The sequence below is a fragment of the Pteronotus mesoamericanus genome, unplaced genomic scaffold (assembly GCF_021234165.1).
Source record: "Pteronotus mesoamericanus isolate MK-2021 breed Mesoamerican mustached bat unplaced genomic scaffold, CSHL_Meso_final contig_1193, whole genome shotgun sequence".
NCBI classification, from domain to species: domain Eukaryota; kingdom Metazoa; phylum Chordata; class Mammalia; order Chiroptera; family Mormoopidae; genus Pteronotus; species Pteronotus mesoamericanus.
The window spans coordinates 3,102,698-3,130,382 of record NW_026555039.1 but is presented as its reverse complement, the minus strand read 5'-3'; the positions used below and the strand labels follow the sequence as shown (position 1 = coordinate 3,130,382).

The 27,685-nt window shown below is 68.6% G+C and overlaps 1 protein-coding gene across 1 annotated transcript; it reads left to right on the top strand.

Moving 5' to 3' along the window:
• Positions 1 to 13,970: 13,970 nt before the first annotated feature.
• On the top strand, positions 13,971 to 24,452 carry TTLL10 (tubulin tyrosine ligase like 10). Its single transcript, XM_054583589.1, is given in 11 exon segments — positions 13,971 to 14,254; positions 14,391 to 14,509; positions 14,654 to 14,774; positions 15,551 to 15,624; positions 16,130 to 16,213; positions 16,596 to 16,767; positions 17,630 to 17,801; positions 18,231 to 18,371; positions 23,251 to 23,367; positions 23,718 to 23,811; positions 24,061 to 24,452. Coding segments are annotated over 11 exon segments (1,761 nt in total). The 5' UTR covers positions 13,971 to 13,979.
• Positions 24,453 to 27,685: the final 3,233 nt, after the last annotated feature.

Below are 27,685 nucleotides of genomic sequence, written 5' to 3'. Positions count from 1 at the left end.
TCCTGCGGCCCTGTGGCTGGCCGCCCGGCCCAGGCCGCCTCCCGCTGCCGCACAATGGCCCTTTGTCCTGCCTGCCCCGCCCAGGAGGCCTCAGCCCGGCCAGGCCAGCTCTTCCACCTGCCCACCGTGTCCCCGAGGTTGGGGGTGGCTTTTGCCACCCCCACAACGACCCCCCACCCACCCCTCACCTCGGGCCGCATCCCCCTCCTGCTGTCATGGAAACAGCCACACCCACCAGGTGGCCCGCCGGAGCCTTTGTCTGGCGGCCACTGGTTTCCCCAGCGACCCTGGCAGCCGGTGCCACCGCCACCCGCCGGGCAGAACGACGGGGCCTGGTGTGCTGTGGGCGGCTCGAGCTGACTATCAGGACGTGGGCGTGCGCCGTGGCTCTGCCCCCCAGCCCCGTCCACACACATCCTGGGGGGCTGCTGCCCCGAGAGGCCCGTGCCGGCGAGGGCCCTGGCCGCCCTCCCAGCGCCTCTGCCCGGGGCGCGGTGCCTGCTGCAGCTGACGGCCGGCGTCGGGCCTGCGCTGCTCAGCTGGGAGGGACTGCACCCTGCCCAGGGCCTCGAAGCCAGCCATCTGCCGAGCCCACAGATGCCGGAGGGTACTGGGCCACGCTGGGGCCGGCGGTGAGGGCTCCGGGCAAAGGGGACGTCTGGCCTGGCCCCTGGCGTGAGCCCGCGTGCGCAGAGGCGCTCGGACCCTGCCCGGGGTGCCGGCTCGTCCTCAGCCATCGTGTCCCCAAGGTGGCAGGCGTCAGGGTCCCCGATGGCCCGGGTCACTTTTACTCTGCGTGGGACGCAGGCAAAACAGTGCGAGCAGAGCTCTGAGGGGTCACGGCAAGGTCAGGGAGCAGGTGGTCAGCTGGACGAGAATCTCCTCTCCAAGGCGGCCAGCCAGGGGCACCCCCGACTCCCTCTCCGTGCAGCACAGCCCTCCAGCAGCCCGGCTGAGGGGCTGCCTGCTGGCCTTTCCGCACCTGGGCTGGGGCCGTGCCTCTGAGGCCCAGCGGGGGCCAGCGGGGCAGCCTCTCCCCAGGACCGCGATTTGTGATAAAGGCCCAGATGCGCGAGGAGCACGTGGCGGCCCTTCCGCGTCCCCTGCGGCTGCCTCAGCAAACCTCCCGCCTGAGGCGGACAGACTGACGGCGCCCCGGTGCTCCTGCGTGCGCGTGCGGAGCGCCGGGCCTGGCGGCCAGAACCACGGTCCGAGCAGGCAGGCCAGGCCAGGGCGGCGGCGGCGACCAGGCCGCGGAAGGAAACCGCACCAGGCCCGCCAACTCGGCGGGGGCTGACCTACGGCGCGTCCTCCTCCACGGGTCGGGGCGGACGGCGCCTGCCCTTCACGCGACTGTCCCTCCTTCAGTCCCGGCCACGTCCCAGTCAGGCGCACGTGGGCGGGGGCCCCCTCTGGCCACCCCTTGTCCTCCTGGGAGTGTCTGGCGTCTGGCAACGCCGTGCCCACCAGCCCCAGCCGAGCTCACCTGGCTGACCCGTTCGCGCGGGGACCCTGGGCCGGAGACGGGGCCGAGGTCGGGGTCTGAGCCAGAGGAGGGTCTGCAGCGGGCGAGCAGCCCCTCCCCCCTGCCCCCACCCGACCGCAAATGCCTCCAGGCCTGGGTGTAGTGAGCCGTGCCTCAGTTTCCCCATGGCAGGCGTGCCCGCCAGCCAGGGCTGCCCCCACCTCACCCCTACACAGGCACAGATGCCCGCTGGGTGTCAGGGCAGGTGGGTGTCTTCCCAAAGGTGCGTGTGCCCTCTACAGCCCTAGGGTCTGGAGGTCAGCAGTTTGGAGGGTCAGAGGTCACGACTGTTCCCAGGACTGGCTTCCAGAAGCTCTGCCTGGGGCCGGGGGACCAGCTCCAGGGCACTCTGCCCTCTGCAGGCCGGGGCGGGGCCAGGCTGTGGCGCCCCCACCCCCAGCGCAGCCCTCTGGGGCCTGCAGCCAGGCTGGGCTCTGCAGGGGCGCGCGCCGGCCGTGGACCCCGAGCCCTGCTCTGAGCCGCAGGAGGGTTCGTGTCCCCCGACGGGGACCCCAGCGGTCCTGGCCCACGGGAGCTTTTGGGGGGCTGTGCTGTCCTCGGGGTCCCGTGTGTAGAAGGGACAAAGGCCAACGGGGAGGCAGCCCCTGGCGTGGGGCCGCCCTCGGAAGCCGCCCCTGGCGGCCACTCGCCCTCCCGCCAGGCCTGCCCCGGAAGGACGGCCCAGGCCCCGGGAGCCCCGACCCAGGGCCGAGCCCGCCGTCGGGGCAGCCCCTTGTCGCTGAGCGTCCGGAGCGAGTCCCGCGAAGCGGCTGGGCCCGCGGGGACCTCTCCGCCGGCTCCAGTACAGGCCCCGCTGCCACGTCAGGAGGGTCGCCTCCCCCCGCTGCGGTCCCCCCGCCCCCCCAGGACACCTTGAGCCCTAGCCCAGGGGTGTCAACGCGCGTTTCGGGGGCCGCCGCAGCCTGGCTCCCCGGCGGGCGGGCCTGTGTGACACGGGAGAAGGGCTCCCGGGGACCCGCGCACAGAGCGGCCACGCTGCAGCGGGGCCTGGAGTGCAGGGCAGGGAGAGCCCGCGCTTTGTTCCTGGGGAGCAGCAGCCCAAGGGGCAGCGGGCCTTTGTGGGCTGCCCCGGAAAGAGCGGGTGCGGGCGGGCCGCCTCCCGGCCCCCGCCTCCTCCAGTGAGGCCGAGCTCGGGGCCTGGACGGGGGCGGCCCCCCCCCCGCCCCACGCCCCGCTGCCGCTCCTGCAGCAGCTCTCTGCCCTGGTTTTTGTTCAACCTGGGCCCCCGGGCAGGCGGGGCGGGGGCAGGAATGTGTGCGGGGCCTGCCGCCGCGTCACGTAACTGCCTCCCAGCCGGCCTATGGGAGCCCGGGGGACACACCTGTCGGTGGCCGGGCGCGGAGATTGGTCGGCGGTGAGCAGGCACCTGCGTGGGGCGGGGTGAGGCCCTGCATGTAAGGCGAGCCCGGGGCCACGCCGTCTCCTCCCTGCCCTGCCCTGCCCTTCGCCTGCACAAGGACCGGCCACCACCTCCATTGTTCCCGTCACTCCCGGCTTCCTGGAGACCAGGCCAGCCGCCCGCCTGCAGGTGTGGATGGGGACTTAAGCTTCCCCTTTGTGTGGAGCCTCGGCAGAGGGCAGCAGGGGCTGGTCCTCCCCCGGGGCTGACCGCCCTCCTGGCCCCCCGCAATGAGGCTCGGGGGGCAGGTGGGACCGAAGCCAAACCTGTGTCCTGGGCTGACAAGTATTTGGGGTCACGGGTGCCACAGCCTCTCCAGTGTCCCTTCCGAGGCCTGGCGCGTCCTGGGCGCAGGGACGGTGCCGGACAGGACACGCCAGCCCAGCCGCCAGGCGGGGGGCAGGGAGCGGCCTCCCACCCTCCTCCTCCAGGTGCAGAACCTGTCGGGGCAGGTAAGCAGGAGGCGGAGGAGCCCGGGGAGGCCGCGCGGCGGGGAGAGCCTCCAGGCGGCCGCCGCCGTCCCCCGCACGGCAGACCCAGGTGGGACGTGGCAGCCGCGGCGACGTGCCCGTTCAGCCCGCGGTCGGGACACAGGGAAGGGTGGTCCTTCTGCTCTGAGGAGGAGGTGAGCCCCTCAGGCTGGGTGTCGGGTGAAGCCATCTTGAGCCCGGCCGTTGGGGCCCGTAGGCCGCGTCTGCGGCGCCGGGGCCGTGGGCACAGGGCAGTGGGGGCCTGCTCCACCCAGAGGGCAGCTGGGGTCGACGACCGTGAGGGTCTCCACCTTCCGCCCAAACACAGCACCTTCTGGAAAGCTCTTTGACAGATGAGCCAACACTGTGCTGGTTCCGGGGGCACCTTGTTCCCCTCGGGCTGGGCTGGGGAGGATCTGGGCACCCGGCCCTAGGCCCGGGCTCTGGAGGGGGCTTGTGGGACGGGCTTGGCTTCGCCAGCGGCCACCGGAGGACAGCCAGGGCTCAGGGCAGAGCCGGTCTGGCCTGGCTTGCGGCTCTTCCTCACCCGCCGAGTCGGAGGCCCTCACAAAGCCGGAACTGCCTTGGAGGAGCAGCGGGCTGGCCCTGGGCCGACAGGGCTCCCGGGGTCAGGACCAAAGTCTGTCCTCCAGATTCCTGACCAAAATGCACGGGAGCCACGCGAGCAGCCCGCACGGCAGCGGCCGCTGGGTCCTGGGCCGGCTCGGGGGGCGGGAGGCGGTCAGGCCGATGGGACGTGGGTTGGTCTTCTTGGAGGCACAATGTCGAGTTCATTGTTCTCAAACTTTGAGGGGGAAAAAGTAGGTCGTGTTTGTCTGGTTTTGCTTTTTTCTAGTAACCCAGGTAAAATGCTTAAAAGTTAAAGCGATTGGCAGGATGTTGAAATAGCAAAATAAGTTTTGCGTTTATGAAAACGCAAGGCAACCGATAGGAGAAGGACCCAGGCCGCGGTCTCTTTCAGGCATTTTGGTAATTTGCAAATGCCTCCTCTGCAAAGCCGGTTTGTGGGAGTGTTTTGCGTGAACCTAAGAGAAGGTGAAAGGTCTCCGGAAGCCGCCGGCCCCGAGGAGCGTGTGCCGGCTGCCGTGGGGCGTGGGGCGCCCCCGAAGGACAGGGGAACGGGGCTGGGAGGGGAAATGGCGGCGTCCTCGCAGACGCGGCTCCGCGGCCGCGGGCCGGCCCTCCCGAGGACGCCCCCGCCTCTCCCCGCACACGCAGGGTTGGGTTTCAGCGCTTTGTTCTCTGTGGGCCCTCACCATTGATTAAGGCCCGTCGGGCAGGCTAACCGGCCGAGGGTGAGTTTTCACGCTGGGACCTGGTTCTCCGCCTGCCCGGGGCGCACAGGCTGTGGCCCTCAGGCAGGTGTTTGCTTTGCAAGGACTCTTTCCTCGGGTCTCCCAGGCCAGGCCTGGTCGTCATGGCGATGATTAAGCGACCGCATCCAGCCCCAGGACGCTGGCTTCACCCCTGGCCGGCCGCCGGCCCCGACCTGGGGCGCGTGGACGCGGGAGACCTTCATTTTCACTTTCCAGGCGCTCAGGCTCCCTCGGCAGCCTTGGCGCCAGGCATCCAGCCCTGGACCGCAGGCCTGGCTGCGCGGAGCCGCAGCCCGGGCATTGGGCTCGGCCCAGGCGGCCACAGGTTCTCAGCTCGGGAAGGGAGCGGGGCTCGCCCTAGGAGTTAGCAGGAAGCCTCCCGAGGCCCCCGCCAGAGCCTGCCCCTGTGTCTGCCTGTCTGTCTGCCGCGCTCCTCTCCTAAGGGAGAACGTGACGGTGAGGAGCTGGCGGGCGGTAGGCAGCGGGGCCGCCCGTCTGCCCTGCTTGTGGCCGGGCCAGCCGGGGCCGGTGGGGTCTCCCGGGCCCCGCTGCTCCCCGAGGTGGGCTGGCCCTGAGGGGCCAAGGGCTCTGGGGACGCCAGGCTCCAGCGCCGGGGCCCTGAGGCGGGAGGCCGGGCCGCGCGCAGAGGCTCCAAGGGGGGACGCTGGGCACCTGCCCGCATCCCTGTGCTCAGCCCCCGCCGCCCCCCCGTGGCCTGGCAGCCGGGAGCGAAGCTGAAATTTAACTCAGCTCCGACAGCAAAGCCTAACTGAGCTCAGAGAGCAGCAGAATTCCATTCCTGCAGCGGGCAGGTTCTTTCAGGCCTGTGGGACAGACCCTGGCCCGCCGGGGGGCCCGCGGGGGGGCAGCAGCCAGGGCACCCCCTGTGCCCCGCACAGGGCCTTCGTCAGGGACAGCGCCCCGAGACTGCCGGCCGTTCCCGAGGACCGAGCTGGAGAACCGGCGGGCGTGGCCAGAGCGGGGGTGCAGTGGACACAGCCTTTGTTGTGGTCAGCTCACAGCCCGGGGGCAGCAGGACAGGGCCCCGCCTTCTCCCTGCAGGCTCTGTGGGCGAAAGATGCCGGAAAACTTGAGAAGCTGCTCTGGCCAGCTCTCCAGGCCCGGGTGCCACCTGTCCGGGGGACAGGAAAATGGACAGACCCCTCGGTCTCCCCAGGGCAGGGTGCCAGGGTCTCGGCCCCAGGGAGGGGCCCCCGGTCTGGGCCCTGAGCAGGGTGGGGGCTGCAGATATGCCAACTCCTGTGACGCCCCCACTCGAAACGCCCCTGTCCTGAGGGAGGTGCCACTAAGGACCGGCTTGTCCCCGGCGAGAAGCGGGGTGTGCTGTCCTGCATTCTGGGTTTGGGGGCTGCTGCCTCACCTGCTCTGGGTTCGACCCCAGGCCAGCAAGCACAGGCCATGCAGGGCCACGCTCTCACCTCCCGCAGGACCAGCGCCGTCTTGCCCTTGGACTTCACAGCCACCGCCGGCCAGGACCCGGGACACCGGAGCGGCCGGGCCAGCAGACAGCCCCTCCCAGGGCCTCGCTGGTGAGAGACGGCACTGTGGGGGGGGGGGGGCCCAGGGCCCGCGAGGCCTGCCCTGCCCCGAGCGTGGGGGAGAAGGCCCCCAGGGGCTGTCCTGCCTCGGAGCCGCGGCCAAGGCCAGAGGGGCGGGGCTGCAGATGGCCGGCGTGGTGTCCGGGGACCGGGGTCCACTGCGCAGCCACCGCAGCCCCACCAGCCTCAGACCCGCCCACACTCACCCAGGACCCCAAGGTGTGGAGCCTGTTCTCCAGGCCTTTCTCCGGGACCACCCAGCAGGGGGCTCCCGCCCCGCCCCCGCTCCCCAGCCTCCGGGGAAGGACGCGCTGGCCCCTCCGCAGGTGCCCGTCCGCCCAGAGCCGGCGGCCCCGCTGGGACGGAGGGGCGGGCCTGGCAGGGAGGGTGCCCTGCGGTCTGCTTCCCCGGGCTGAGCCCCCACGGGCGGACCCACGGGGCACCTGCGGCCCTCGCGTGAGCCCGTCCCTCCCGGCTCCTCGCCGCACTGCCCTCCAAGAACGTGGCCCTTCCTCAGGCTGCCGGACGCCCCTGCGCTGAGCTCCCGCTGGCGCCCGCTCGGCGGCCCCCGGACCACCCGGGGCGGCCGCCGCCATCTTACTGGGCAGCATTGGATGGTGTCGGGTCTCTAATACTGCCTGGTAATGATGGCGGCGGAGCCCCCCTCGCAGCGCCGGGGCCGCCGCTGCCCGGCCCCCACCCCGTCCTGCCCGCTGGCTTCTGGGCAGGGGGAGCCACGGGGCAGAAAGGTGACCCTGGGCAGGCCCTTCCCCGGGGCCCGACTGGGTCTGAAGCCCCCTCTCAGCCCCCGGGAATGAAGGGCTTCCTGCAGCTGCCCCGAGTGTCCCCCACGACAGCGGCCGGGGTTAGGACGCTCAGGCGTCGGGCCGGCCGGGGCCGCACCGCGCCTCGTGGGCGTGGGCTGAGCGGGACAGCGGCTCGGCTCTGAGAGGCAGACCCGCGGCAGCGCCAGCCTCGCCCCGGGCCCCGCGCGCTCGCTCCGGAGAAAGCGGCGCGCCCAGGCCGTCCACCTCGGTCCCCCTGCCGGGGGCGGCCCCGGCGCCGTCCCGTGTCCTCGGGCCGAGGCAGCCTGGGCCTCTGTGGGCATCTTACCGGACAGTGCTGGATTTCGCAGCTCGACTCTAACACTGTCTGGTAACGATGTTCAAAGGCGGCCCGCCGCTCGCTGCCGGACGCGGCCCGAGGACGCGCCACCCAGCATCGCCGGACTCAGAGCTGCGCAGACGGCCCCTCAGCCCGGCCCATGGCGACCGAGCCCTGGGAGAGACCGCTGGGGCCGGCACAGCAGGGCTGGAGAAGGGCACCAGCCCTGTCCTGCATGCCAGCCTCGCCCTGGCCTGGCCAGCGCTCCCTGCTGCCTGCCCCCTCTGCTTGGGTGTATCTGCTGCGACCGGACTCTGAGGACTTCCCAGTACCGACCCGCCAGCCAGGCGGCAGCCACACCGGGAAACACGATTTCTGGCTGGTCCAGAGCCGACAGCCGCCAGTGCCCACCCCCCCGCCCCGGCTGCCATCCCCCCAGCTCCTCCCATCCACCACGCCGGGTCCCCGTCCACTGCGGCTGTCGGGGGCACCCCAGCCGCATGCCGCCGGAGCTGGCCCTCCTGCAGGGCCCCCATCAGCTGGGGTCGCGGTGGGTGCCGACCCCCCCCCCCCAGTGCTCCTGCTAGGTCAGGGGAACAGCCCCGGGGGGCCACCGGGGACCCGGGGGGGACGGGGCACCCGGGTGCCCTGCCCCAACCCACAGGCTAGTCCCTGACGAGGACAGTCTCCCTCCCCGACCAGCCCCAAAGGCGTCACAGGTGAAAACGGAACAGAGTCTGAAATCCAGGCCAGGCCCTGGGTTTTATTGTTTTGATCGGAAGCCAGGACTCAGGCCCCCAGACCGGCCTGGCCAACAGGCTCAGGGGAAGCCCTTCGGCCCAGGAGCCCGCCCTCCCGGGCCCAGCTGGGGGAGGAGGGCCTGCCCAGCCTCCTGTGACTCATTAACTGAGTGCTGACTCAGGGTCAAGTGCAGGGTAACCAGCTGCCCCGGCTGCACACACAGGCAAGGGCCCGGGGGCTGCGGGCTGGGCTGGGGTCTGTGCGTGGCCGTCCTTGGAGAGCCGGGGGCAAGGCCGGTCCTGGGAGGCTCCGGCCGGACGTCGGGACACGGCGGCGGGGCGGCCCTCGGCAGACTCAGGAGGGCCTGGGTCTCGCCGCCCAGCGGAGCGCCTGCGATGGGCGTCTTACCAGACACGGTTAGACCTGGGTCCTTCTGTCTAATACTGTCTGGTAATGCCGTCCATCCCCGGCCTGGTCGCCGCCGGAGGGGACTCTCGCCGGACCCGGGTGCAGGCGGAGGCCCGCTGCCGTCGGCCCGGTGTGGCTCTGCCCGGGCGGGCGGCGCACGCACACCTGCCTCCTGCTGCGCCCACGGCGGCCTGGGCCCCACCGGGGCGTCCCTAGCCCTGCTCACCCCAACGGGGGAAGGCCGCCGACGCTGGGGGAGGCTTCAGGCCGCAGCCAGAATAAACTGCTGGGGTGACAAAGGGTGGGGGCCCCGGGGCACAGCCCACCTCACACCAGGGTCTCCGTGCAGCCACCGTGCCACGGGCCTGCACAGCTGGGAGCACAGGCGGCCCCCCGACCCCCGCAGCCCAGCCTGGGAGCCTCTCCAGGGAGATGACCCCCCCCACCCCCAAGCCTGTGCCAGGCAGGGGCCTCAAGAGGACAAGATACAGGCCGCCCTGGCCCCCAGACCCCCAGCCCAGGGCGGGGAAGAGCACCCCAGAGGCCCTGGGTGGCGCCCCCACCCGGGCAGTGTCAGCTGCGGGGGGCAGGTGCAGCCCCTCCTTCCTTCCTCCCTCGGGTCTCAGCTCAGGGCCCCTTCCAGCTCCCTGGTGCACACAGCACCCCCCTCCCCGGGCTTTGGACCCCCTCCCCGCCCCACCCCCCCCAGAGCTCATGGGCATGTCCTGTCTAAAGCCGTCCCCCAAACCAAGCTCTGCGGCTGACCCCACCCCAGCCTCCAGCCCACCCCAGCCTCGTGCCTGCTCCCCAAAGCCCCTCCCCTCCCCGGAGGGTTCCCAGCAAGTCCCAAGGGCCTGACCCATGGCTTCGCAAAGGACCCTCTGAGGACAGAGCCCCAAACCCTGTCAGACCGAGGGCTCTGCCGAGGGCGGGGCGTGGGGCCCACCAGGGCTCCCGGGGGAGGTCCCTGCACCCCCCGCCTCCCCTCCCCAAGTCTTCCCTGAACACAGTCTGCGCAGCCAGGTCCCAGATCAGCAAGAAGGGGGGACGAGAGCGGCCCCAGAAGGCTTCTCAGGGAGGGGACCCTGCAGGTGACTAAGGGGGACCCTGCAGGGGCCAAGCAGACGGAGCAGAGGCTGGACCCCCGGCACCGGGGAGGAGGGTCCGGGAAGCGGGGCCCAGCCCCAGCCTAGGGCCGGCCCCCCAAGGGGGCGCTGGCCCCCCACCCCGCACACCCCATCATGGGCAGGAACCCCCCCTGAGCCGCGCCGGGGGCGGGGGCGGCACCGCACCACCCAGGTGCTCCAGTTAGGAGGCCGCGCTTTGGGGTATGAGCTCCTGGCGCCACGGCGCAGGGGGCCGTCGACCCAGAGCCCGTGAGGACGGGGCGGGGCCGGGGACGACCGGGGCACTGAGCGGGGGGGGGGGGGGGGGGGGGCGGCGGGGGGTGCCCAGGAGCCCGAGCGCGCCCCGGCGTCTGGCTTCGAGGAGGGAGGACAGCGTTAAGGGCTGCCTGGGTCTTCCAGGGCGGCCACAGCGCAGAGCACGGAGGCAGGCGCGGAGCCAGGCGGGCGCCCCCTTGAGGCTCCGGGGAGGCGGCCTCCTGCCTCCCCGGCGGCCTGGGTGGCTCAGGCGGCCCTGGGCTTGGGGCCCCGCGCCCTCGGCCCCCATCTCCACCAGGCTCCCCGTCCCGGGTCTCCTCCTCTGGCCGCCTCCCCTTAGGAGGACACTGGCCCCTGGGTTTAGGGTCCCCCGGAGAACCCAGCAGGACCTCGGCTCGCGATCCCGAAATCGCCATGGCCGAGGCCCTTTTCCCAAGCGAGGTCACACCCGCGGGCTCCGGGGCTGAGAATGTGGGGGCCGCCCTCCAGCCTCACAAGCAGCAACGGCCCTGCAAGCAGACGCGGGGCCCTTCGCGGCCCCTGCAAGGCTGAGGGGGCAGAGACACCGCCCCAGGCAGGAGCCCCCGGCCTCGGGGAGTGGGGCCCCACACGCGGTTGCGGGGGTGATGCAGCAGGAAAGCCTAGCGAACGCTGAAGAAGCCGAGGGCTCCGGTCTGGGGTCGGAGCGCGAACCTGAGGGTCCTGACAGGCACAGGCAGGCTCCTGGAGGGAGGACAGGGGGCCCAGCCCCGGGGGCGCCCGGCCCCTGCCCTCCCTGTCCACCTGCTCACCTGGGGCCTTGGGCTGAAGTTGCTGGGAGACTGTTGCCAGGTCACCACTGTGTCCCAGGCAAAGGGCTCACACCAGCTTGGAGGGCAGGTGAGAGGGGCAGGTGGGCCAACAGCGGGGGTCCCGGCTGGGCGCGAGGGCCTGCTGTCCTGTGCCCCGCCTGGCCACCAAGGACCCCGTTGGTCCTCTGGGATTGTGCCCAGGAGCAGAGAGAGACGAGGCGGGGGGCAGGCGAGGGCGCCCCCCTCTGCAAAGGGCCCATGTCCCCCCAGCCACGGCGTGAGGGGCAAGGACCCCGGGGCCAGGCCGGAATGTGCGCGCCTCCTGGGGGTGTCCGCTCCTCGGGACGAGCTCCTCCGCCCAGGACCAAGTCGGTCTCCCAGCCGCCGGACACCTCCGGGGACCCAGGTCCCCGCGGACAGCCCGCCCCTGTCCAGGAGGCGCCAGCCCGTCACGCGACGTGAGCTCCTCCCCAGCACCCATGTGGCCAGCGTGTTTCGGGGGGCGGGGGTGGGGGTGGGGCAGGACCGGGACGCCTCTTCGTTCTCTTGGACGCTTTCTTCAGGTTTGCAAGGGCCTTCCGTTCATCCCGCCGGAACGCCATTTCCTGCCGGTCTTCACACCTGACCAGGTAAAAAGTTCATTTCAAAGTTTGTTATACAGTTACGTTTTCTTAACCTGCCCCAGCGTTGTCCTGACCCAGAAAACCGGCCGCAGCGTTGGCCGTCCCGCCTGCGGACACTGCGTGGCCCGGCCCCTCCCGGGGCCAAGCTCTGTCCCCGTATCCGGCTTCTGTCCCTCGGGGGCTGACCGTGCAGGCTGAGCGCAGGGACCCCGGCCCTGCCGGCCACACAGATGCCGCCGCGCTGCCCACAGGTCTGCCCAGCTTTTGTTTGTTAATTTTAATGACAACAAATGACAACTCGTGGCTTTATTCTTGGTGAAAGTAATAAATACACACTCAGAAAAGCCAAACAGGCAGGAGGCAGTTTCTCCACCGCCGGCAGCCTTGCCCCGCACGGTGCAGCCCCGCCGGGCGACCCCAGGCGTCTCCTGCCAGGGGCCCTCCCCTGGCTCTGCGCCCCCCGCAGCGGGGAGGGACCCCACCCACTTCCCGCAGGGGCCGGGAGGAGAGCTGAGGCCCAGGGGGGAGGTGCCGTGTGTGGCCTCCGGCTCCCGGCCCTTCTCGGGGGCCTCCCTGAGGGGCCCCTGGGGCCCAGCCTCTGCTCCCCGGTGTCCCCGGCCCGTCCACGGTCTCCGGAAGTGCCGTCAGCTCCCGCCGCTCCTCCTCCCTCCCCACGTCCCCCCCACCCCCACCCCCGCCTGCGCCAGGCACTTCCAGCACAGCCCCAGCCCTGGGGGCTCCTCCCGCCCCCCCCGCCTAGTGTGCCCCCGGGATGCTTCCTTCCGGTCGGCCCCGCCCACGTCTCCCCCTCCTCTTCCTCCATGCGTGTCCGTGACTCTCCTGCATGTCGCTGGGGGCATCTATGCCTGTGTGCGCAGCTCTCTGTGTAGATCTGTGTGTCTCCGTGTCTGTGCATGTATACCCGTGCCCGGGGTGGGTGAGTCCGTGTGCCCGCGTCTGTGTCTACCTCTCACCCTGGGGCCTCCCTCAGAGGCCCGCTGGCTCGGGGGCCGCTCGCTGGGTGCCGTGGGCAGGCACTGGATGTGGGAATCTTGTGGGTGGCCCTCTACCCTCTGCAGGGCTCCTCGGACCTGCTGCTCGGCACCGGGAACCAAGCCAGCCCGGACCCTCAGCCTCCCCCGGGGAGCCCTCCCGTTCTGGGCGGGCAGGAGCGCAGGCCTCTCCCCTCCTGCCAGATGCGGCCCCCAGGACCGTGCACGCTTCTGTCCTGAGTGGGGACGAAGGCCCTGGGCAGCATCTCTCGGGTGACCGGCGGGGTGCGTGCACCGTGACCGGCCTCCCCTGGTGGCACCTGCAAGCAGAGGCTGCGGCTCTCTGTCCCGCCTGCCCCGGTGTGCTGGCCTGTGCACTCTGTGTTCCGTCCTTCAGAAAGTCCTCGCCTCCCAAGCCAGCCCCACACTGGGAAGGGCCTGTTAAGGGATGGCTGAGACCTCCCGGAAAGCTCCGCGTTGGTGGCAGGTGCGCAAAGCCAGGCCCCCTTCCGGGGCAGGCCCGGGGCAGCCACGAGGATGCTCGCCGAGCCCCCTCAGACACCGGGCGCCGCCCCTCCCCTCCTGGCCGCCCCCCGACCCCTGAAGGCCTGACGGCCACCTCCTCACAGGAGACCCCGAGGCCAGATCGTCCGTCCCTGCAAGGGAGGCCTCGCCCAGGACGGACAGAACACGGAGACCGCCCTGCCTCTGAGGGGCGTCCGGCCCCCCAGACACCACGGAGCCAGGAGCCGGCGACCAGTGGAAACCCAAGTCCAAGACCCCCGGAGGTGCCCCCGCCCCGGCAGGGGGGCCCTGACCGCGTGCCCGATCCGGGGGCCAGGACGGCGGGCGGCGAGAAGGCCCCACAGACGGGTAGGGGCAGCGTCTTCCCAGAGGTGCCCCCGCCTCAGTGTCCCCTCGCCTGCGGCCCGCTGCACCCACCGCCCGGGGCGGCCCCCTCGGGCCCCGGTCGGCACCAAGAGAGGCAGGCGGTCAAGGACCGCAGGAGTCTGGCGGAGCCGCCCCCGGGTGCCAGGTGACTGCAGTCTTGGGACGGCCTCCCTGGGGCCCGACGCCCCACTCCAGGGAAGGCCGTCTAACGGGGGCCACACGGTCGTGCCGCGGGGGGGGGGGCAGACTGGGGTCCGAGCGGGCCCGGGGAGGGGACGTCTCCTCTCCACAGCCTGGCAGGCACCCTGCTGCCCCACACCCAGCCCCTGCCCAGGGCAGGGCAGCCCCTCACCCCTCACCCCTGCCTGACATGGGTCACCCGTGACGTCACGATGGACATTGTGACCCCCGTCCTCCTGGGCATGTCCCTGCGCCTTGTCTACCCCTAGCTCCAGCCTCACACCCTCGCCCCTTCCCTGTGCCGAGCTCTGCCCTGTTGGTGAGGGGGGACCCTGCCCACTCCAAGGCTGACCCTGAACGTAGGACTGCCCCTCCCTCCTGGGAGGCCCGGCAGGCTCAGGCCCGCGGCTCAGGCCCATGCCCGGGATGGGATGTGCCCGGGGCTGGCAGAAATGGGTGGCAGGGGCCGGCTGGCCTGGAGCCCAGCTGGGACCAGACCTGGGCCAGACCCGGAGTGTGCGCCCCCTTGTTCACAGGCTGGGCCCATGAGAGGCCCATGGGCAGCAGCCAAGGGGACAGGCCGCAGCGCCAGCGGAGCCGGCCGGACCAGGACGCAGGTGGGCTCAGGCAGGGCTGGGAGGGGGCGGGAGCGCCTCCCGCCCGGCCAGAGCCTCCGACCGCCCACCTGTGCACAGACCCCCTGGCGGAGGCTGTCGCTGGCCGGTCCCAGGCCATCCCCCTGGAGAGGCACCCGCTTGGGGCAGAACAGCACCCGCCCAGCACGGGCTGTGGCCCTTTCTTCTACATCGGGGGCACCAACGGGGCCTCAATGTGAGTGGGGGCCTCTGGCCGGACCCAGCCCCACTGCCCCCAGGGCCCAGCCCAGCCTCGGCTCTGCCACCTGACGCCCCCCGCCCCTCCCCCAGGCCCCAAGGCCCCAGGGTCATGGCTGCCCCTCCACCCCCAGAATCAGCTCCTACTGCAAGAGCAAGGGCTGGCAGCGCATCCAGGACGGCCGGCGGGAGGACTACAGGCTCAAGTGGTGTGAGGTCAAGTGCCGGGACAGCTACAGCAGCTTCCGGGAAGGTAGCGGGGGAGCGGGGAAGGGCGGGGGCTCGGGCGGCAGCAGGGGAGAGTGGAGCCGCTCCTCCGCGCGGGCAGCTCGCGGCGGCCTAGGCGGCGAGGCCCTCAGCGGTCACCCGCCTGCTGCCCGGGGCTCTGCTGTACCAGGTGAGCAGCTGCTGTACCAGCTCCCCAACAACAGACTGCTCACCACCAAGATCGGGCTTCTCAGCACCCTCCGCGAGTACTCGAGGATCGTCAGCAAGACATCGCCCTGTGCACAGGCCAAGTATGCCCGCCCTGGGCCCACCCCGCTGCTGGTAATCGACCCACCGTGCGCCCGCCCGTCCCACCAGCCGGCCCCCCACTGCGCCGCACGCCCACCCATCAGACCTGTCTGTCAGTCGCGGGTCCTGACCACCTCCCACGCCGATCCACCCACCCGTCTTCCCACGGACCCATCCACGCACTCACCGATCTGTCTTCAGTCCAAACACCTGCCGCCCATTACACCCCCGCCGCCCCCGGAGCCCTGACACGCACCCACCACGGAGCCCCCCACTGGTGTCCCTCACTTAGCCATTCGCGGCCCACCGCACCCACGTCGGTCCACCCCGCCCCGCCCCCTCAGGCCCCCCGCACCGCAGTCCGCCTGTGCCCTGCCCCCGCGCGCGGCCTCCTCTGCCTGGTGTCTGTCCGCCTACTCGCCCACCCACTGCCCAACCATTTAGCCCCCCTCCCAGCCACCGTCCACCCCCACCCGGCAGGCAGCCCACCGCACCCGGCCACCACGACCCGGCCTTTCGTCAGCGGGCCTGGCTGTCCACCTCCACCCTCCCCGCGTGGGTCAGCAATGCCCACCCATTCCCCCCCGGGCACTGCTGCCCACCAGGCCGCCTGCTGGTCCTTCCACCTGCTTCGGTCCCTGTCCACTTACCCAGCCACCACCCACCCGCCTGCCTCAGCCCCCACCGGTCCCCGCCCCTCCAGACACACCCCACCCTTCCCGCCCACACCGCTCGGCCGGCCCAGGTCAGGCCCTCCCCGTGTCCCCCTGGGGAACAGATCTGGAAAGGACCCAGCATGCGCCTGCCAGGAGCTACCCTAGACGAGCCCAGATTGCCTTGGGCCACAGAGGGGGACCTACTCCGCTCAGCTGGGAGGGGCCCCTCTGTCCTAAACTGAAGGGTGGGCTGCTGGGCCACAGCAAAGGGCTGAGGGGCATCCCAGGCCGGCGGGAAAGGCTTGCGCCGGCCGCGAGCACTCAGGACCCCGCGCTTGCTGCGGGCCGGGCACTGCCTGCGCTGACTGCTCACGAGTGCCTGAGCCCTGCGGGTAGCAGAGCAGCGGGGGACGGGGCGAGGGAGTGGGAGTGGGAGAGGGGCCGGTGCGGAGGAGCAGCCCGCAGAGAAGCCAGGTGCACACGGAGCGCTGCAAGGGTGCTCTGGTCAGGGAACAGGGTGCAAGGCTTCAGAGAGAACAGCCGGAGGTCGGGGGGGGGGGCGTAGAGGACCCCTGGGAGCCTGGAGCCCGACCCGCTCCCCGGGCCAAGCTCCCTCCAGGTCAGACCCCTAGAACGCCGGCCACGCCTGCAGGGGAGGGAGAGCCCTCCTCGGGTCTCCCCACCACCCTGCTCCCCCAGGTTCCTGAAAATGGAAGAGTTTTTCCCGGAGACCTACCGTCTGGACATCAGACACGAGAGGGAGGCGTTCTTCGCGCTCTTTGACGGTGAGAGGCTGCAGGACGCCAGGCCGGCTCCGGGGAGACGCGTTCGGGGCGGATCCAAGGCCGGGGCGTGGTTTGGAAGGGGCCGGGTGGGGCGAGATCCCCGAGGGGCGGGTGGAGCCCGGTGGGCGGAGTCACGGATGCCGGCGCCGCTGGGTGGGGGTCTGAGCGGGGCGTGGTCCAGAGCGTAGAGTGCGGTTAAGGTCGGGGGCGTGGCCATGTTTGGGAAGGGCGTGGTCGTGTTTGGAGGTGGGCGGGGCGCTGCCCCAGACTGGGTGTGGTCCGGGCCGGGCTGTGTGGGCGGGGCTGATGGGCAGGGTCCGGGCAGGGTCCGGGCAGGGTCCGGGCAGTGGGCGGCTGGCGACTCTGGCGGCTCTCTCCGCAGAGACCCAGACCTGGATCTGCAAGCCCACCGCTTCCAACCAGGGCAAAGGCATCTTTCTGCTCAGGAACCAGGAGGAAGTCGCCGCCCTCCAGGCCAAGACCCAGAGCATCGAGGAAGACCCCTTCCACCGCAAGATGTCGTTCCGGGCGCCTCAGGCTCGGGTTGTGCAGAGGTGCTGGGCCACAAGGGGCGTTCGTGGGTGTGGGGCTGCCCCTGGGCCCTGCGGGTGCCTTTGAGGGACTCATGGGGGCCTCGGAACCCACAGAGGAGCCCGTGGCTGTGGAAGGCGCCAGTGCCCCCAGCGGAGCCCCTGAGTAGCCAGCGGAGCCGGAGGCGACACTTCCAGCGGTGGCAGAGGGACTGGGCCCCCAGGACAGAGGCTCCCGGATGTGGTGTGGGGGGTGCCTGGCCGGGCGGTCTGCAGCCGGGCACCGCTCCTCTGTCCTGCAGGGCGCCCCCGCAGGCAGCCGCCGCCTTCAGGCCTGCAGCCAGAGCTGGTCCCTCTCCCACCCTGCGCTGCCTCCGGGCAGGTCCAGACCCCAGTGTCACCCCAGAAAGGTCTCTCTGGAGCCCCCATCTGCCAACAGGACCCCAGTCCTGTCTCGGCCGCAGTCTGCCACCCGCCTGTCCCCACGGCCGTCCCAAGCCGCGGCTCCCAACCCCTGTGTCTTGAGTCCTACAGCTTCCTCCACCCGGGAGGTCCCCTCCCTGCCTCTCCAGTGCCACTCGCCCTTAAGGCACAATGTCAGCCCCGCCGCCTCCTCTGGGCAGTCCGCCCTGCCCAGGGGCCTAGTCTCCCAGTGAGAGCTGCAGCCCCAGGGGGCGGAGATCCAGGGACTCCCTGAACGGCTCAGGCTCGGAAACGTCCCCTGCCAACGGATATGCGCGCAGCTGGCGGGGTGGGGGGGCACGGAGCCCACAGGCCACACCTGGGACCTGTGGGGGGATCCTGAGGAACGGCCCAGGCCCGGCTGGGGCAGTGGGACACGCACGGGCCAGGCTGGCCCTGTGCTCAGCCCTCATGCGCCCACCAGGTACATCCAGAACCCGCTGCTGCTGGACGGGAAGAAGTTCGACGTGCGCGCCTACCTGCTCATCGCCTGCGCCGCGCCGTATGTGGTCCTCTTTGGCCACGGCTATGTGCGCCTCACGCTCAGCCTTTACGATCCCCATTCTCCAGACCTGAGCGGCCACTTGACCAACCAGGTGAGGGCAGCCTTGGGACAAGCTCACTGCCCAGGAACTCAGACGTGGCTCGGACCGTAGGTGGCCCAGCCCCTGAGCTGGCCAGGGCGGCCCCTACCTGCGGTCAGCGGCCCCCGCAGGGTGTGCAGGGAGGGGACCCGAGCCCTGCCCCCACGCAGAGCCGTCCGGTTCCCCGGGTGCGGGTGAGGCTTGGGGAGGGCTGGGCGCTGGGGGGAGGGTCTCCGTGAGGACCCAAGTGCAGAGGGCCTGTGGGCCGGAGGCCTCCGTGGAGGGTCGCCAGGGAGGAGTCTAGGCAGGGGCCTGCGTGAGGAAGGGGGGGGACTTGGTGGCTGCGGAGGTCTCCCTGGGAGGGCCGCTGCCGGATGTCCCAGGGGCAGAGCCTCTGGGTGCTCTGGGGCGAGGTCTCCAGGCGCCGCCCCCCGCCCCCAGTTCATGCAGAAGAAGAGCCCCCTGTACGTGCTCCTGAAGGAGGACACGGTGTGGAGCATGGAGCGCCTCAACCGCTACATCAACGACAAGTTCCAGGAGACCAGAGGCCTCCCCCGAGACTGGGTCTTCACCACCTTCACGGTCCGTGGGCCCCTCGCCACCCCTCACCTGGCGGGGGGAGCCCAGGGCTGAGACCCCTTAGGGGGTGCGAGGGCAGGGCAGGGTCTCCCTTGGGGCCCCGGGCAGGGGTGCGTCTGTACTGAAGAGCGAGTCTCCCGCTGTGCCTGGGTGGTGGGGGCCGCCCCGAGGCACCTCCGTGCCCCCCTTTGGGACAGTTCACACCCCCAGCAGCGCCGCGGCCCCACATCCTGGCCAACATGCTCCCGGTTTTCAATAGTCGCTGGCTGGGTGTGAAGTGGTATCTCCTTGTGAGTTTGATTTGTATGTTGTTAATGACAATGATGTTGAATAGCTTTTCAAGTGTTTATTGGCCCTCCGTATACCTGCTTTGGAAAACTTTCTGTTCAGATCTGTCCTCCTTCTTCCCTGTCACAGTTCTTTAGAGATTCTGGGTGCTGAACCCTTATCAGATGCATCTCCTCCTGTTCTGTGAGCTCTTTTTTCCCTGTCTTGACAAAGTCCTTTTTTGAACAACAGTTTTAGAGTTGGAGGAAGTGTGATTTTCATCCAGCTCTTCTTTGGTTATTCATGCCTTCGATGTCCTATCTGAGAATCCATTGCCAAATCCATGGATTTGATTTATACATGTGTCTTCTTCCAAAAGTTTTTTTTTAGTTTAGCTCTTGCATTTATTTAGGTCATTGGCTATTTCCGATTATTTGTTGCACAGGGTATGAGGCAGGGGTCCAAGTTCATTCCTTCGCGTGTGGCCATCCCGTGTCCCAGCTCCATTTGCCGAGTCCTCGTTGGGTTGATCTCCGCTCTCACACCCCTGTTCCAGGGGAGGGGGCGTGTCTACCGCTGAGCGCGTGCCGCATGTTTGAGGCTGTAGCTTCACCCTCTTTGTGTGTCGTGTTACGCGGCTTGATTTCCCTGTGATGAGCCCCTCTTGCATTTCTGGGGTAAATCTCATCGGACCCAGTGCCTCGCCCTTTAAATGCGCTTCCGGGTTCGGCTTGGTTCATCACTGGGCGCTTTGGCGTCCGCACTCCCGCGCCCGGCTGACGAGGAGTGTTCCTCTCCGGGGCACGGTGGTTTGGCATGTGTCTTCTCTGTCACTTTGAAGAGTGTCTGAAAATTTCGTGTTACTTATTTAAATTTTTGGAAGAATTCACCAGCAAGGCCACCTGTCCGGGGCTTTTCTATTGGGAAATTTTGTTTCTTATTATTATCATTCATTCTTAGTATTATTACTACTTCAACCTTTACTTGTGAGAAGTTATATTCAGATTTTCTAATTCTTGTTGGCTCAGGCCAATTAGTTTGTCCTTTCTAGGAATTTGTCCATTTCTTCTAAGTTGCCTAATTTGTTTAAAATACAATTGTTCGTAGTCTTCTATGGACAATTATAATCCTTGCTATAATCATTTTCATCTCGTGTAAGGTCTTCCTTTCTTGATTTTAGTAATTTCTCTTCTTTCTTTTTGTCTTGGTCAATCTAGGTAAGAGTGTGTCTTTTCATTGAGCCAGCTTTTGGTTTCATTGATTTTTCTCTAGTGTTTTCTATTTTCCGTTCCATGTGCATCCACTCTAGTCTGTTCTTTGGGTTTCGTTTTCTCTTCTTTTTCTAGTTTCTCAAGGCCGACGGTTAGGTCATTGATTCGAGAGCTTCCTTCTTGGTGAGTGCAGTGTTTTCAGCCGTAACTGCCCTCTGAGCGCCGCTTGCGCTGCCTGCCGTACGACCGCGTGTCCTCCGTTCTTGTTTGTGTTTGTTAAGAGTGTGTTAATTTTCACATATTTCTGGATTTTCCAATTTTTCTTCTCTTATTAATGTTTAATTTCATTCCACTGTGGTCCGAGGACGCACCTGTATGGTGCCAACCCTTTAAAAAATGACGGAATCCTGTTTTGTGTCCTGGAGAAGGTTCCATGTGCACTTGAGAAGAACGTGTATTTGACTCTCGGGGTGGAGCTTCCGTAGATGCCTTGTGGTTGAGCGTGTTGTTCACGTCTTCTATTGGCACTTGCTACCTTCTGTCTACGTGTCTGCACGTCGTGGAACGTGGGGTCCTGAAGCCTCCAGCCATCACTGTTGGGTTGTCTGTGCCCTCCTGCAGCCCTGTCGGCTTGCGCTGTACGGATTTTGAGGCTCTTTCATTAGCTGCGTATATGTTTATAATTACTACCTCCTGATTTATCACAGTAAAGTGTACTTTTTTCTTAATAGTCTCAATGGTTGGCTCACCATCTGTTTTCTCTGGTATCAGTGTAACCGCTCCAGCTCTCTTTTGGCTGCTGTTGACACGATATGTCTTTTCCCACCTTTTCACTTTCACCTTCTCTGCGTCTTTGACTCTGAAGCCTCCTAGGAAGCATATCGAGGGGTTTTATGCAGTTGGCCTGTCTCTGCCTCTTATTGGGAAAGTCTGACTCACATTTAACATAATTGCTGATGAGGTAGGGTTTACAGCTGCAATTTTGCTATTTGTTTTTTGTCTGTCTTATAGCAGCTTTGTTTCTCTGTTCTTTTGTTATTGCCTCCTTCTGTGTTACATAAATATGTATTTTGTAGTATAGCATTTTGTAAAAGATTTTATTTATTTACTTGTAGAGAGAGGGGAAGGGAGGGAGAAAGAGAGGGGGAGAAATAGCAGTCTGTGGCCGCCTCTTGTGCACCCCCTGCTGGGGACCTGGCCTGCAGCCCGGGCCTGGACCCTGACTGGGAATCGAACCTGTGACCTTTAGGTGTGCAAGCTGGTGCTCAGGCCACTGAGCCACACCAGCTGGGGTTCTTGTTCATTGGCGAAGGGTGGTTTTGCTGGATGCAGGGTCCTTGGTGGCTGATGGGTTTGTTCTCCACGGTTTCTGACGATCTCACGAGGGTTCCCCGAGACGAGTCCCTTCTCTGCTGACAGCCACCGTCTCTCTTTGCCTTTTGCAAGTTGGCTTCTGCCGCGCTGGGTCCGTCCCATCTGAGTTTACCCTCTTTGAAGCTCATGGGCCTTTTCAGACGTGCAGACAGTTTTCATCAAATTCGGGACCTTCCCTGTCATCATTACTTCAGACGCCCTCCCTGCCGCTTTCTCTCCTTCCAGAGAGCCAGTCTGCTTGGGGTGCCCGCAGGTCTCCGCACCTTTCTCTATTCTCCTCCCTCCCTCCTGCCCCTCAGGCTGGACCTGGCCGGTCTTCAGACAGCACCAGTCTGCGGTTCAGCCCCTCTGGTGAATCCCAAATTCTGGGCGTCCCACTTCCAACTGCAGAATGTCCACCTGGTTCCCCTTTCTCAGTTACGCTTCCTCCCTGCGGTCGTCTGTTGGGCCCACGTCCCCTCTGCCGTGCGCCCGCCGGGGACGCCGGCTTTCCCGGGGCCGGCCCTGAGCGGGGAAGCGGGGCTCACACTGACGCGGCAGCTCAGGGCGCTGCCAAGCGCGCTGTTCTGACCGGGGCTCAAGCCTTTTCTTGGATATGCACTCCTCAAGTTGCGGCACGCCTCTGGTTCATCGCCAGAGTTCTGAAAACCTGATTCTGACCATTTCTGCCAGCGCCTCTCGTGGTGGCATCTGCAGAGCAGCCGTTTTCAGACCTCTGACGTTCTCACCAAGGTTCTCCTCGTCTGTCTTGATCCCACTCCATGAGGCGGCTTCGCTCTCTTGTGCCTCTGAGACACTCGTCAAGGTCACAGCGAACTCCATACGGCCACACCAGGGGTCAGGGCCCAGCCTGACCCGCCAGCCACTTTGGACACCCGCTGTGCTCCTTCCCGTGGCTCCCAGGGACTCGCCCCTCCCTCCCGGCCTCTGCTCTCTGCAGGCCCAGGGCTCGGCAGGAGCTCTTTATCCGCACCCATCGGTGGTGAACCGGGCCCCGGCTTCAAATGCCATCCATGTGCTCAAGACCCGTATTTGAACTCCCAGCCCTGACCTCTCCCCCGACCCTGAGCCTGAAACCCCAGGACCCGCCACCGCCTCCCCCGCAGCTCACGTCTCAGCCACCGCGGCCGCCCCGCCGCTCCTCAGCGGGGGCTCTATCCTGGCAGAGCTTCAGACCAGACACCTAGGGACAGCCCTTCACTCCCTGCTCCACGGCTCACGACCCGCTCGCCGGCAGCTCGGGCTGGCTCTGCCGCGAAGCCCATTCGGAACCGCTCCCGCCACCTCTAGCTGCCTGAGCCGCTGCCGCCTCCCCCTGCACGGCGGCAGCGGCTTCCCGGCCCCTCTGGCCTCTGTCAGCAGAGCAGTCCCCTGTGCCCCTCCTGGGCTCCACCCTCCAACAGCTCCGGCCTCAGAGGGAAAGGCAAGGCCCTCGCCTGTCCCGCGGAGGGACCGCCACCAGCCTGGTCCCCGGCTCCCCCACGCCTCAGGCGTGCGCAGCGGTCCCGTGCCCCGCCCCTCAGCTCCACCGTCCTGCCTTCCGTCCTTGCTTGCTGGCTACCTGGCGAGGCTCATGCGGGCCCCTTTGCACGCCACAAACACCCCCCAGAACCCCCATCCCACACCGGACTTCACGTTCCCCATCAGCACCTGTTGCCCAAGACGCTGTGCGAAGTGTGTCAGACCCGCAGGTCCCGGCCCGGCTGCGGGCCGCCCGCCCAAGGGCAGACGCCCCTCCTCAGACAGTCTCTGCTCTTGCCCCTGGGTCCCCGCCACGCAGCCCGGGCCCAGCCTGTGTGTTGAATGAGCGAAACAAGAGGGACAGGGCCTCTACCCAAGCGCCTGTTTCACACTCCGGAAGTGCGGCCGCGCTGGCAGGCGTGGCCACACGGGGGCGCTGGGCGGTAGCTGAGGGGAGGGCAGGGGGGCCTGCAGGCGAGGGGCGTGGCTGCGGCTGCTCCGACAGGGAGGTGCCGTCGGGGGCCCACAGGTGGCAGGCACCCAGCCGCCCCTCCCTTCCCCGCCCGCAGAAGCGGATGCAGCAGATCATGGTCCACTGCTTCCTGGCCGCCAAGTCCAAGCTCGAGGGGAAGCTGGGCTACTTTGACCTCATCGGCTGTGACTTTTTGATCGATGACAACTTCAAGGTGACACTGAGGCATCCCAGGGTGGGGGGGGCCTGGTCGGCAGGCGCAAGGAGGCAGGGGAGTCTGTGCACAGCCTGACCACCCAGGCAGCCCCGGGGGTGGGGGTCTCTGCAGGCACACGGCCCCAGCACCGGGGGTGATCAGGAGGCTTTGCTCCTCCGGTGGCGAGGGTGGCTTTCCAGGCCAGACCCTCGGACCCTTAGAGTTCCAGCCCTTGGGCACATGTGGGGAGCGAGGCCCTAGAAGAGCAGCGACCTGCCCGGGGTCACCTGCTTGCCCAGGACCCCGGCCCAGGCCGCCTGCTGGCCGGCGGGCGGGCGGGCGCGGCCGCTGACCAGTGCCCGGCCCAGGTGTGGCTGCTGGAGATGAACGCCAACCCCGCCCTGCACACCAACTGCGAGGCCCTGAAGGAGGCGGTTCCCCGCGTGGTCGAGGAGACCCTGGGTGAGGCCCCCGCCACCACCTGCACGGCTTGCAGGAGCCATCCGCCTTCCCCCAAGTTCGGACTCCCACAAACCTCGCTCTCCACCCCTGGACCCACCTGGGCCCCCTCACCACTCCCTCACCTCCTCCTTTGCCCCCAGAACCTGCACCCCAGCCCTGCAAACGGGATGCTGGAGAGGCTGGGTCCGGCCCCCCTCACCCACCCGCGCCAATGCTGCCCACTCACTGCCGCCCTCCCCTGCCCCTCAGACCTGGCGCTGGAGACCTTCCAGAAGAGCTTGTGCGGCCAGAGGATGTTGCCGCTGCTCTCGCAGCGCCACTTCGTGCTCTTACTCAACGGCGAGACGGACGGGCGGCGCCCGGGGAGCTCCCGCAGCGTCCCCCGACAGCCGGCGCGGCCGGCCTGCGGGGCCGCATCCCCCGCGCCGCCCACGCGCGCGGCAGACCCGCCGGGCGCGCGCAGGCCCGGGCGGCCCCGCTCCGCGCAGGGGCGCCCCCGGCCTCGCTCCTCCGGCCCCGACGGCGCCCCGGGAGGCGAGCGGCGGAGAGCGGACCGCAGGGACCCGGCGCGGGAGTTCTCTCTGGGACCCGCGGAGGAGGACCGCGAGGGGAGCAGGGGCGAGGACCATCGCGGCTCCTAGCGCCCCCCTCGCCGTGCCCCCGCAGGACCCATAAAGGCTACTTTGTAACAAGTGCGGCCTCCAAGGCTGATCGGTGCCTCCTGGGGTTCCCCAGCCCCAGCGCCCCTCCCTCGCGGCTGAGACCTGCCTTGGGAGGCACACGGGGTCGAGGGAGGTGGGTGGCCGTGGAGATGGGCTTCCACAGCGGCCGCTCGGCTCGTCCTGGGGCTGCCTCCGCCTGGGGAAGCCGCCCGTGTCCCTTGCCCAGGGACCCTCCTCCTGCGGCCCAACCCACGGGACCCCACCCCAGTAAAGGGGTCTGGGGTCCCCCTGAATTCCCAAAGGGGAGGGCTCCCTTAACCCAGGGCTGCTGCTCAGGGCCACCTAGGCCTTCCCGCCCCACCCTCTCCTGCCTCTGCCCAGGCCACCAGGCCCTCTGTCTCTGCCACCCAGGGGCCCCGACTCCCAGTGGGACGCGGCCTGGAGCCTCGGCCGGGGGGCGGGGCACATCCCAGGGTGGGGAGCGCCCTGAGGACCCACCCTCGCCATCACTGGGCGACATCGTGATCCCGTGGGCCCAGCCCCAAGGGCTGGGTGATGCAGCCTCTGGTGTGTCCAAGCGCCTGACCACTGAGCCTCCCCCCTGCTCCCCAGCCGTGCTGCGCCCTCCCGGGCCCAAACCCAGGGTCCAGGCAGCCGCGCCCTAGGCCCACCCCCCGTGGGCACGCTCTCCTCGCCCCCTGGCGAGGGGTCAGCCGAGCCACACGCGCTCCTGACCCACCCCTAAACTCCGCGGCCTCCGCCGCAGCTAGGAGGGGCTGCTGGCCCCCTCGGGGCTCTCGCGTGGGCGCTCCGGCTGGGAGGGGCTCGCAGCCGCCCTCCCTCGCGCGCCACGCCGTCGCTACCGCCGGCAGAGGCAGCTGCAATCGGGTGCGACGGCCGCGGCACCACCAGGGGGCGCCCAGCGCCGCTGCGCGTCCGCCCGTCCGCGGGAGCCGCAGCCGCGGAGCCGGGGCGCTGGGGCTCAGGGAGGTAAAGCGAGCCCTGGGGTCACGGGGTCACGGGGCCAGCGAGGGGCCCACGGCTGCGGCCAGGGAGCAGGTCCCAGCCGCCGACCCACCGCACCCCTCATCGTCCCGCTGGCTGCCGTGGCTTGGAGTGTGGGGCACCCAGGCAAGAGGCCACGCTATGGCCAGGGCCCAGGAGCCTGAGTCCCCGGCAGCGTGTCTGGTGGTCTCTCCTGGGGGCCACGCTCAGCTACTGCTGGCCCTGCAGCCCAGCCGGCCTGCTCTGCACCCCAGGCTGGGGCTGGACTGGGCCTTCCTCAGGGGGAGGGGCCTCAGGGGCAGGCTGAGGGCATCCGGGCAAAGCCCACCCCTGGGCCTCCGGGGTCGCGGCCATGTTCCCTGCAGGCACCAGGCTGCTACACAGCCGTGCCGCCCGAGGGCCACCCCTCAGCCGGCCCATGGGACCTTTGCCGGCCGTGCCTCAGCTCCCCGACCCCCCACCCCCGCCGTGTGTCCCTGCCTTCGGGCCCTCTGCCCCTGTGCTGTCTCCTGGCTGGAGAGGTGGCCCTCAGTGGCATCAGTGCCATCCCAGGACGTCCCAGCGCCCCCGGGCGGAGCCGACCTGTGGCCGCGGGGCTCGTGGGGGTGGCCTGAGTCCTCAGGAAGACACTGGCCCCGTGCCTCCGCCATCCCTGGACGCTGAGGGCGGGCAGTGGCCCGTGGAGACCTGTGACGTGCCAGCTGGCAGAGCGGCCTGCCCTGTCGTGGTCAGCCCCCACCCTGAGGCTCCCACCAAAGCGGGGGGCGCGGCTGCTCTTAGGTTCCCGGTGCCCCCAAAGGCCCGAGTGTCCGGTGAGGGGTCCCTAGAGCCACGGCCGTTCGCCCCCAGAGACGACGGCCACATCGCCCACGTTCAGGGCCTGAAGGGCCCGGGGCGAGGAGGACGGGCGACGGAGCTGGGGTGGCGCGGACACGCGTGACCACGGGCCGGCCCGGCCCGGCTGGCCGCCGCTGCCAAAGCCTGTGCTCGAGATGCAGGTGCTGACGTCCAGGAAAGTGGTTTGTTTGGGTGCTGCCCCCTGGAAGATGGGGACTCTCATCTCAGCCCGTCCCCCCATCCCAGGGCGGCAGAGGCGCTTACAGGAGGGAGGGGGACAGAGCCGAGAGCCCAAGCGAGGGGCTGCACAGTTCACCACGCGCCGCCGAGCGCAGGCCCTTCCTCCAAGGCGGGTGCCAGTCTGGTGCGTCCTCCTGGCTTAGCCACCTTGGCTTCACGTCATCCTGGCTCCCGGTTGAAGGTCAGCATATCCCCCAGAGCTGGGACGCCTGCGTGTCTGAGTCTGTGTCTTCTGAGGTTAGTTTCTAGAACTCTTATACCAGCACGCTGTTTATCTGTAAGCCACATACTAATCTGCACTTACAGACATGACGTCAAAAGAGCGGCGGGTGGGTTCCAGCTCACCACTGTTCCAACGTTCTGCGGGCCCCACGGGGCCCCCGGCACCCGCGGGTGGGAGGTGCTCTCCCCATACTCGAAGACGTGGTGGGAAGCAGGCACGGCTGAGGCAGCCGGAAACCCTGGGAGGGGAAGGCGTGGCCCCGGGTGCCCGGGACAGGGCCACACGCCGCTCCTGGGGGCAGCCAGGGACCACCTGCCCTGGACGGCCCGCTGCGCTGTCCTGGGACCAGTTGTCTGGGATGGCCCTCCTCCCTGCTCCCTCCGAGGGTCTCTGTCCAGCTGGGGCCCCAACCTCAGTAAGGAGAAGGGCAGGTGAAGGGTGGGGAGCTTCTGAGGCCGGAAGCGCTTCTGGGAACACAGGGCGGCTTCTGGATCCTTATCTGAGACTGAGCTCCAACCCCGGGGGGAGGGGCTGTGGTTTTCCGGAGCAGCTGGAGCCCTCCTGCGGGCGGAGGGCCTTGGGTGGGCAGTCTCGCCTTGGGGTCTCTCTAGGACTTGGTGGCCCGGGAGGTCAGGCCAGGCTACCAGCCTCTGCAGGTGGCCCACACCTGCCCCCAGGCCAGCAGGCTGGCTGAGGGGGAGGGGAGGCAGCCTCCCCCAGCCCCCCTACCCCGTCCCCTGCCCCTGAGCTTGGAGCTGCTTGGGCCTCTTCAGCTGACACCCTCAGCCGCCTCCCCACACGGGGCCCCCACCTTTCCAGGGCAAAGCCAGGCCGGCCCTGCAGGCCCTGGGGCCTGGGGGCTCCAAGGAGGCTGCCTGATTAGAGAGAGGAGCCTGGGGGCAGGGAG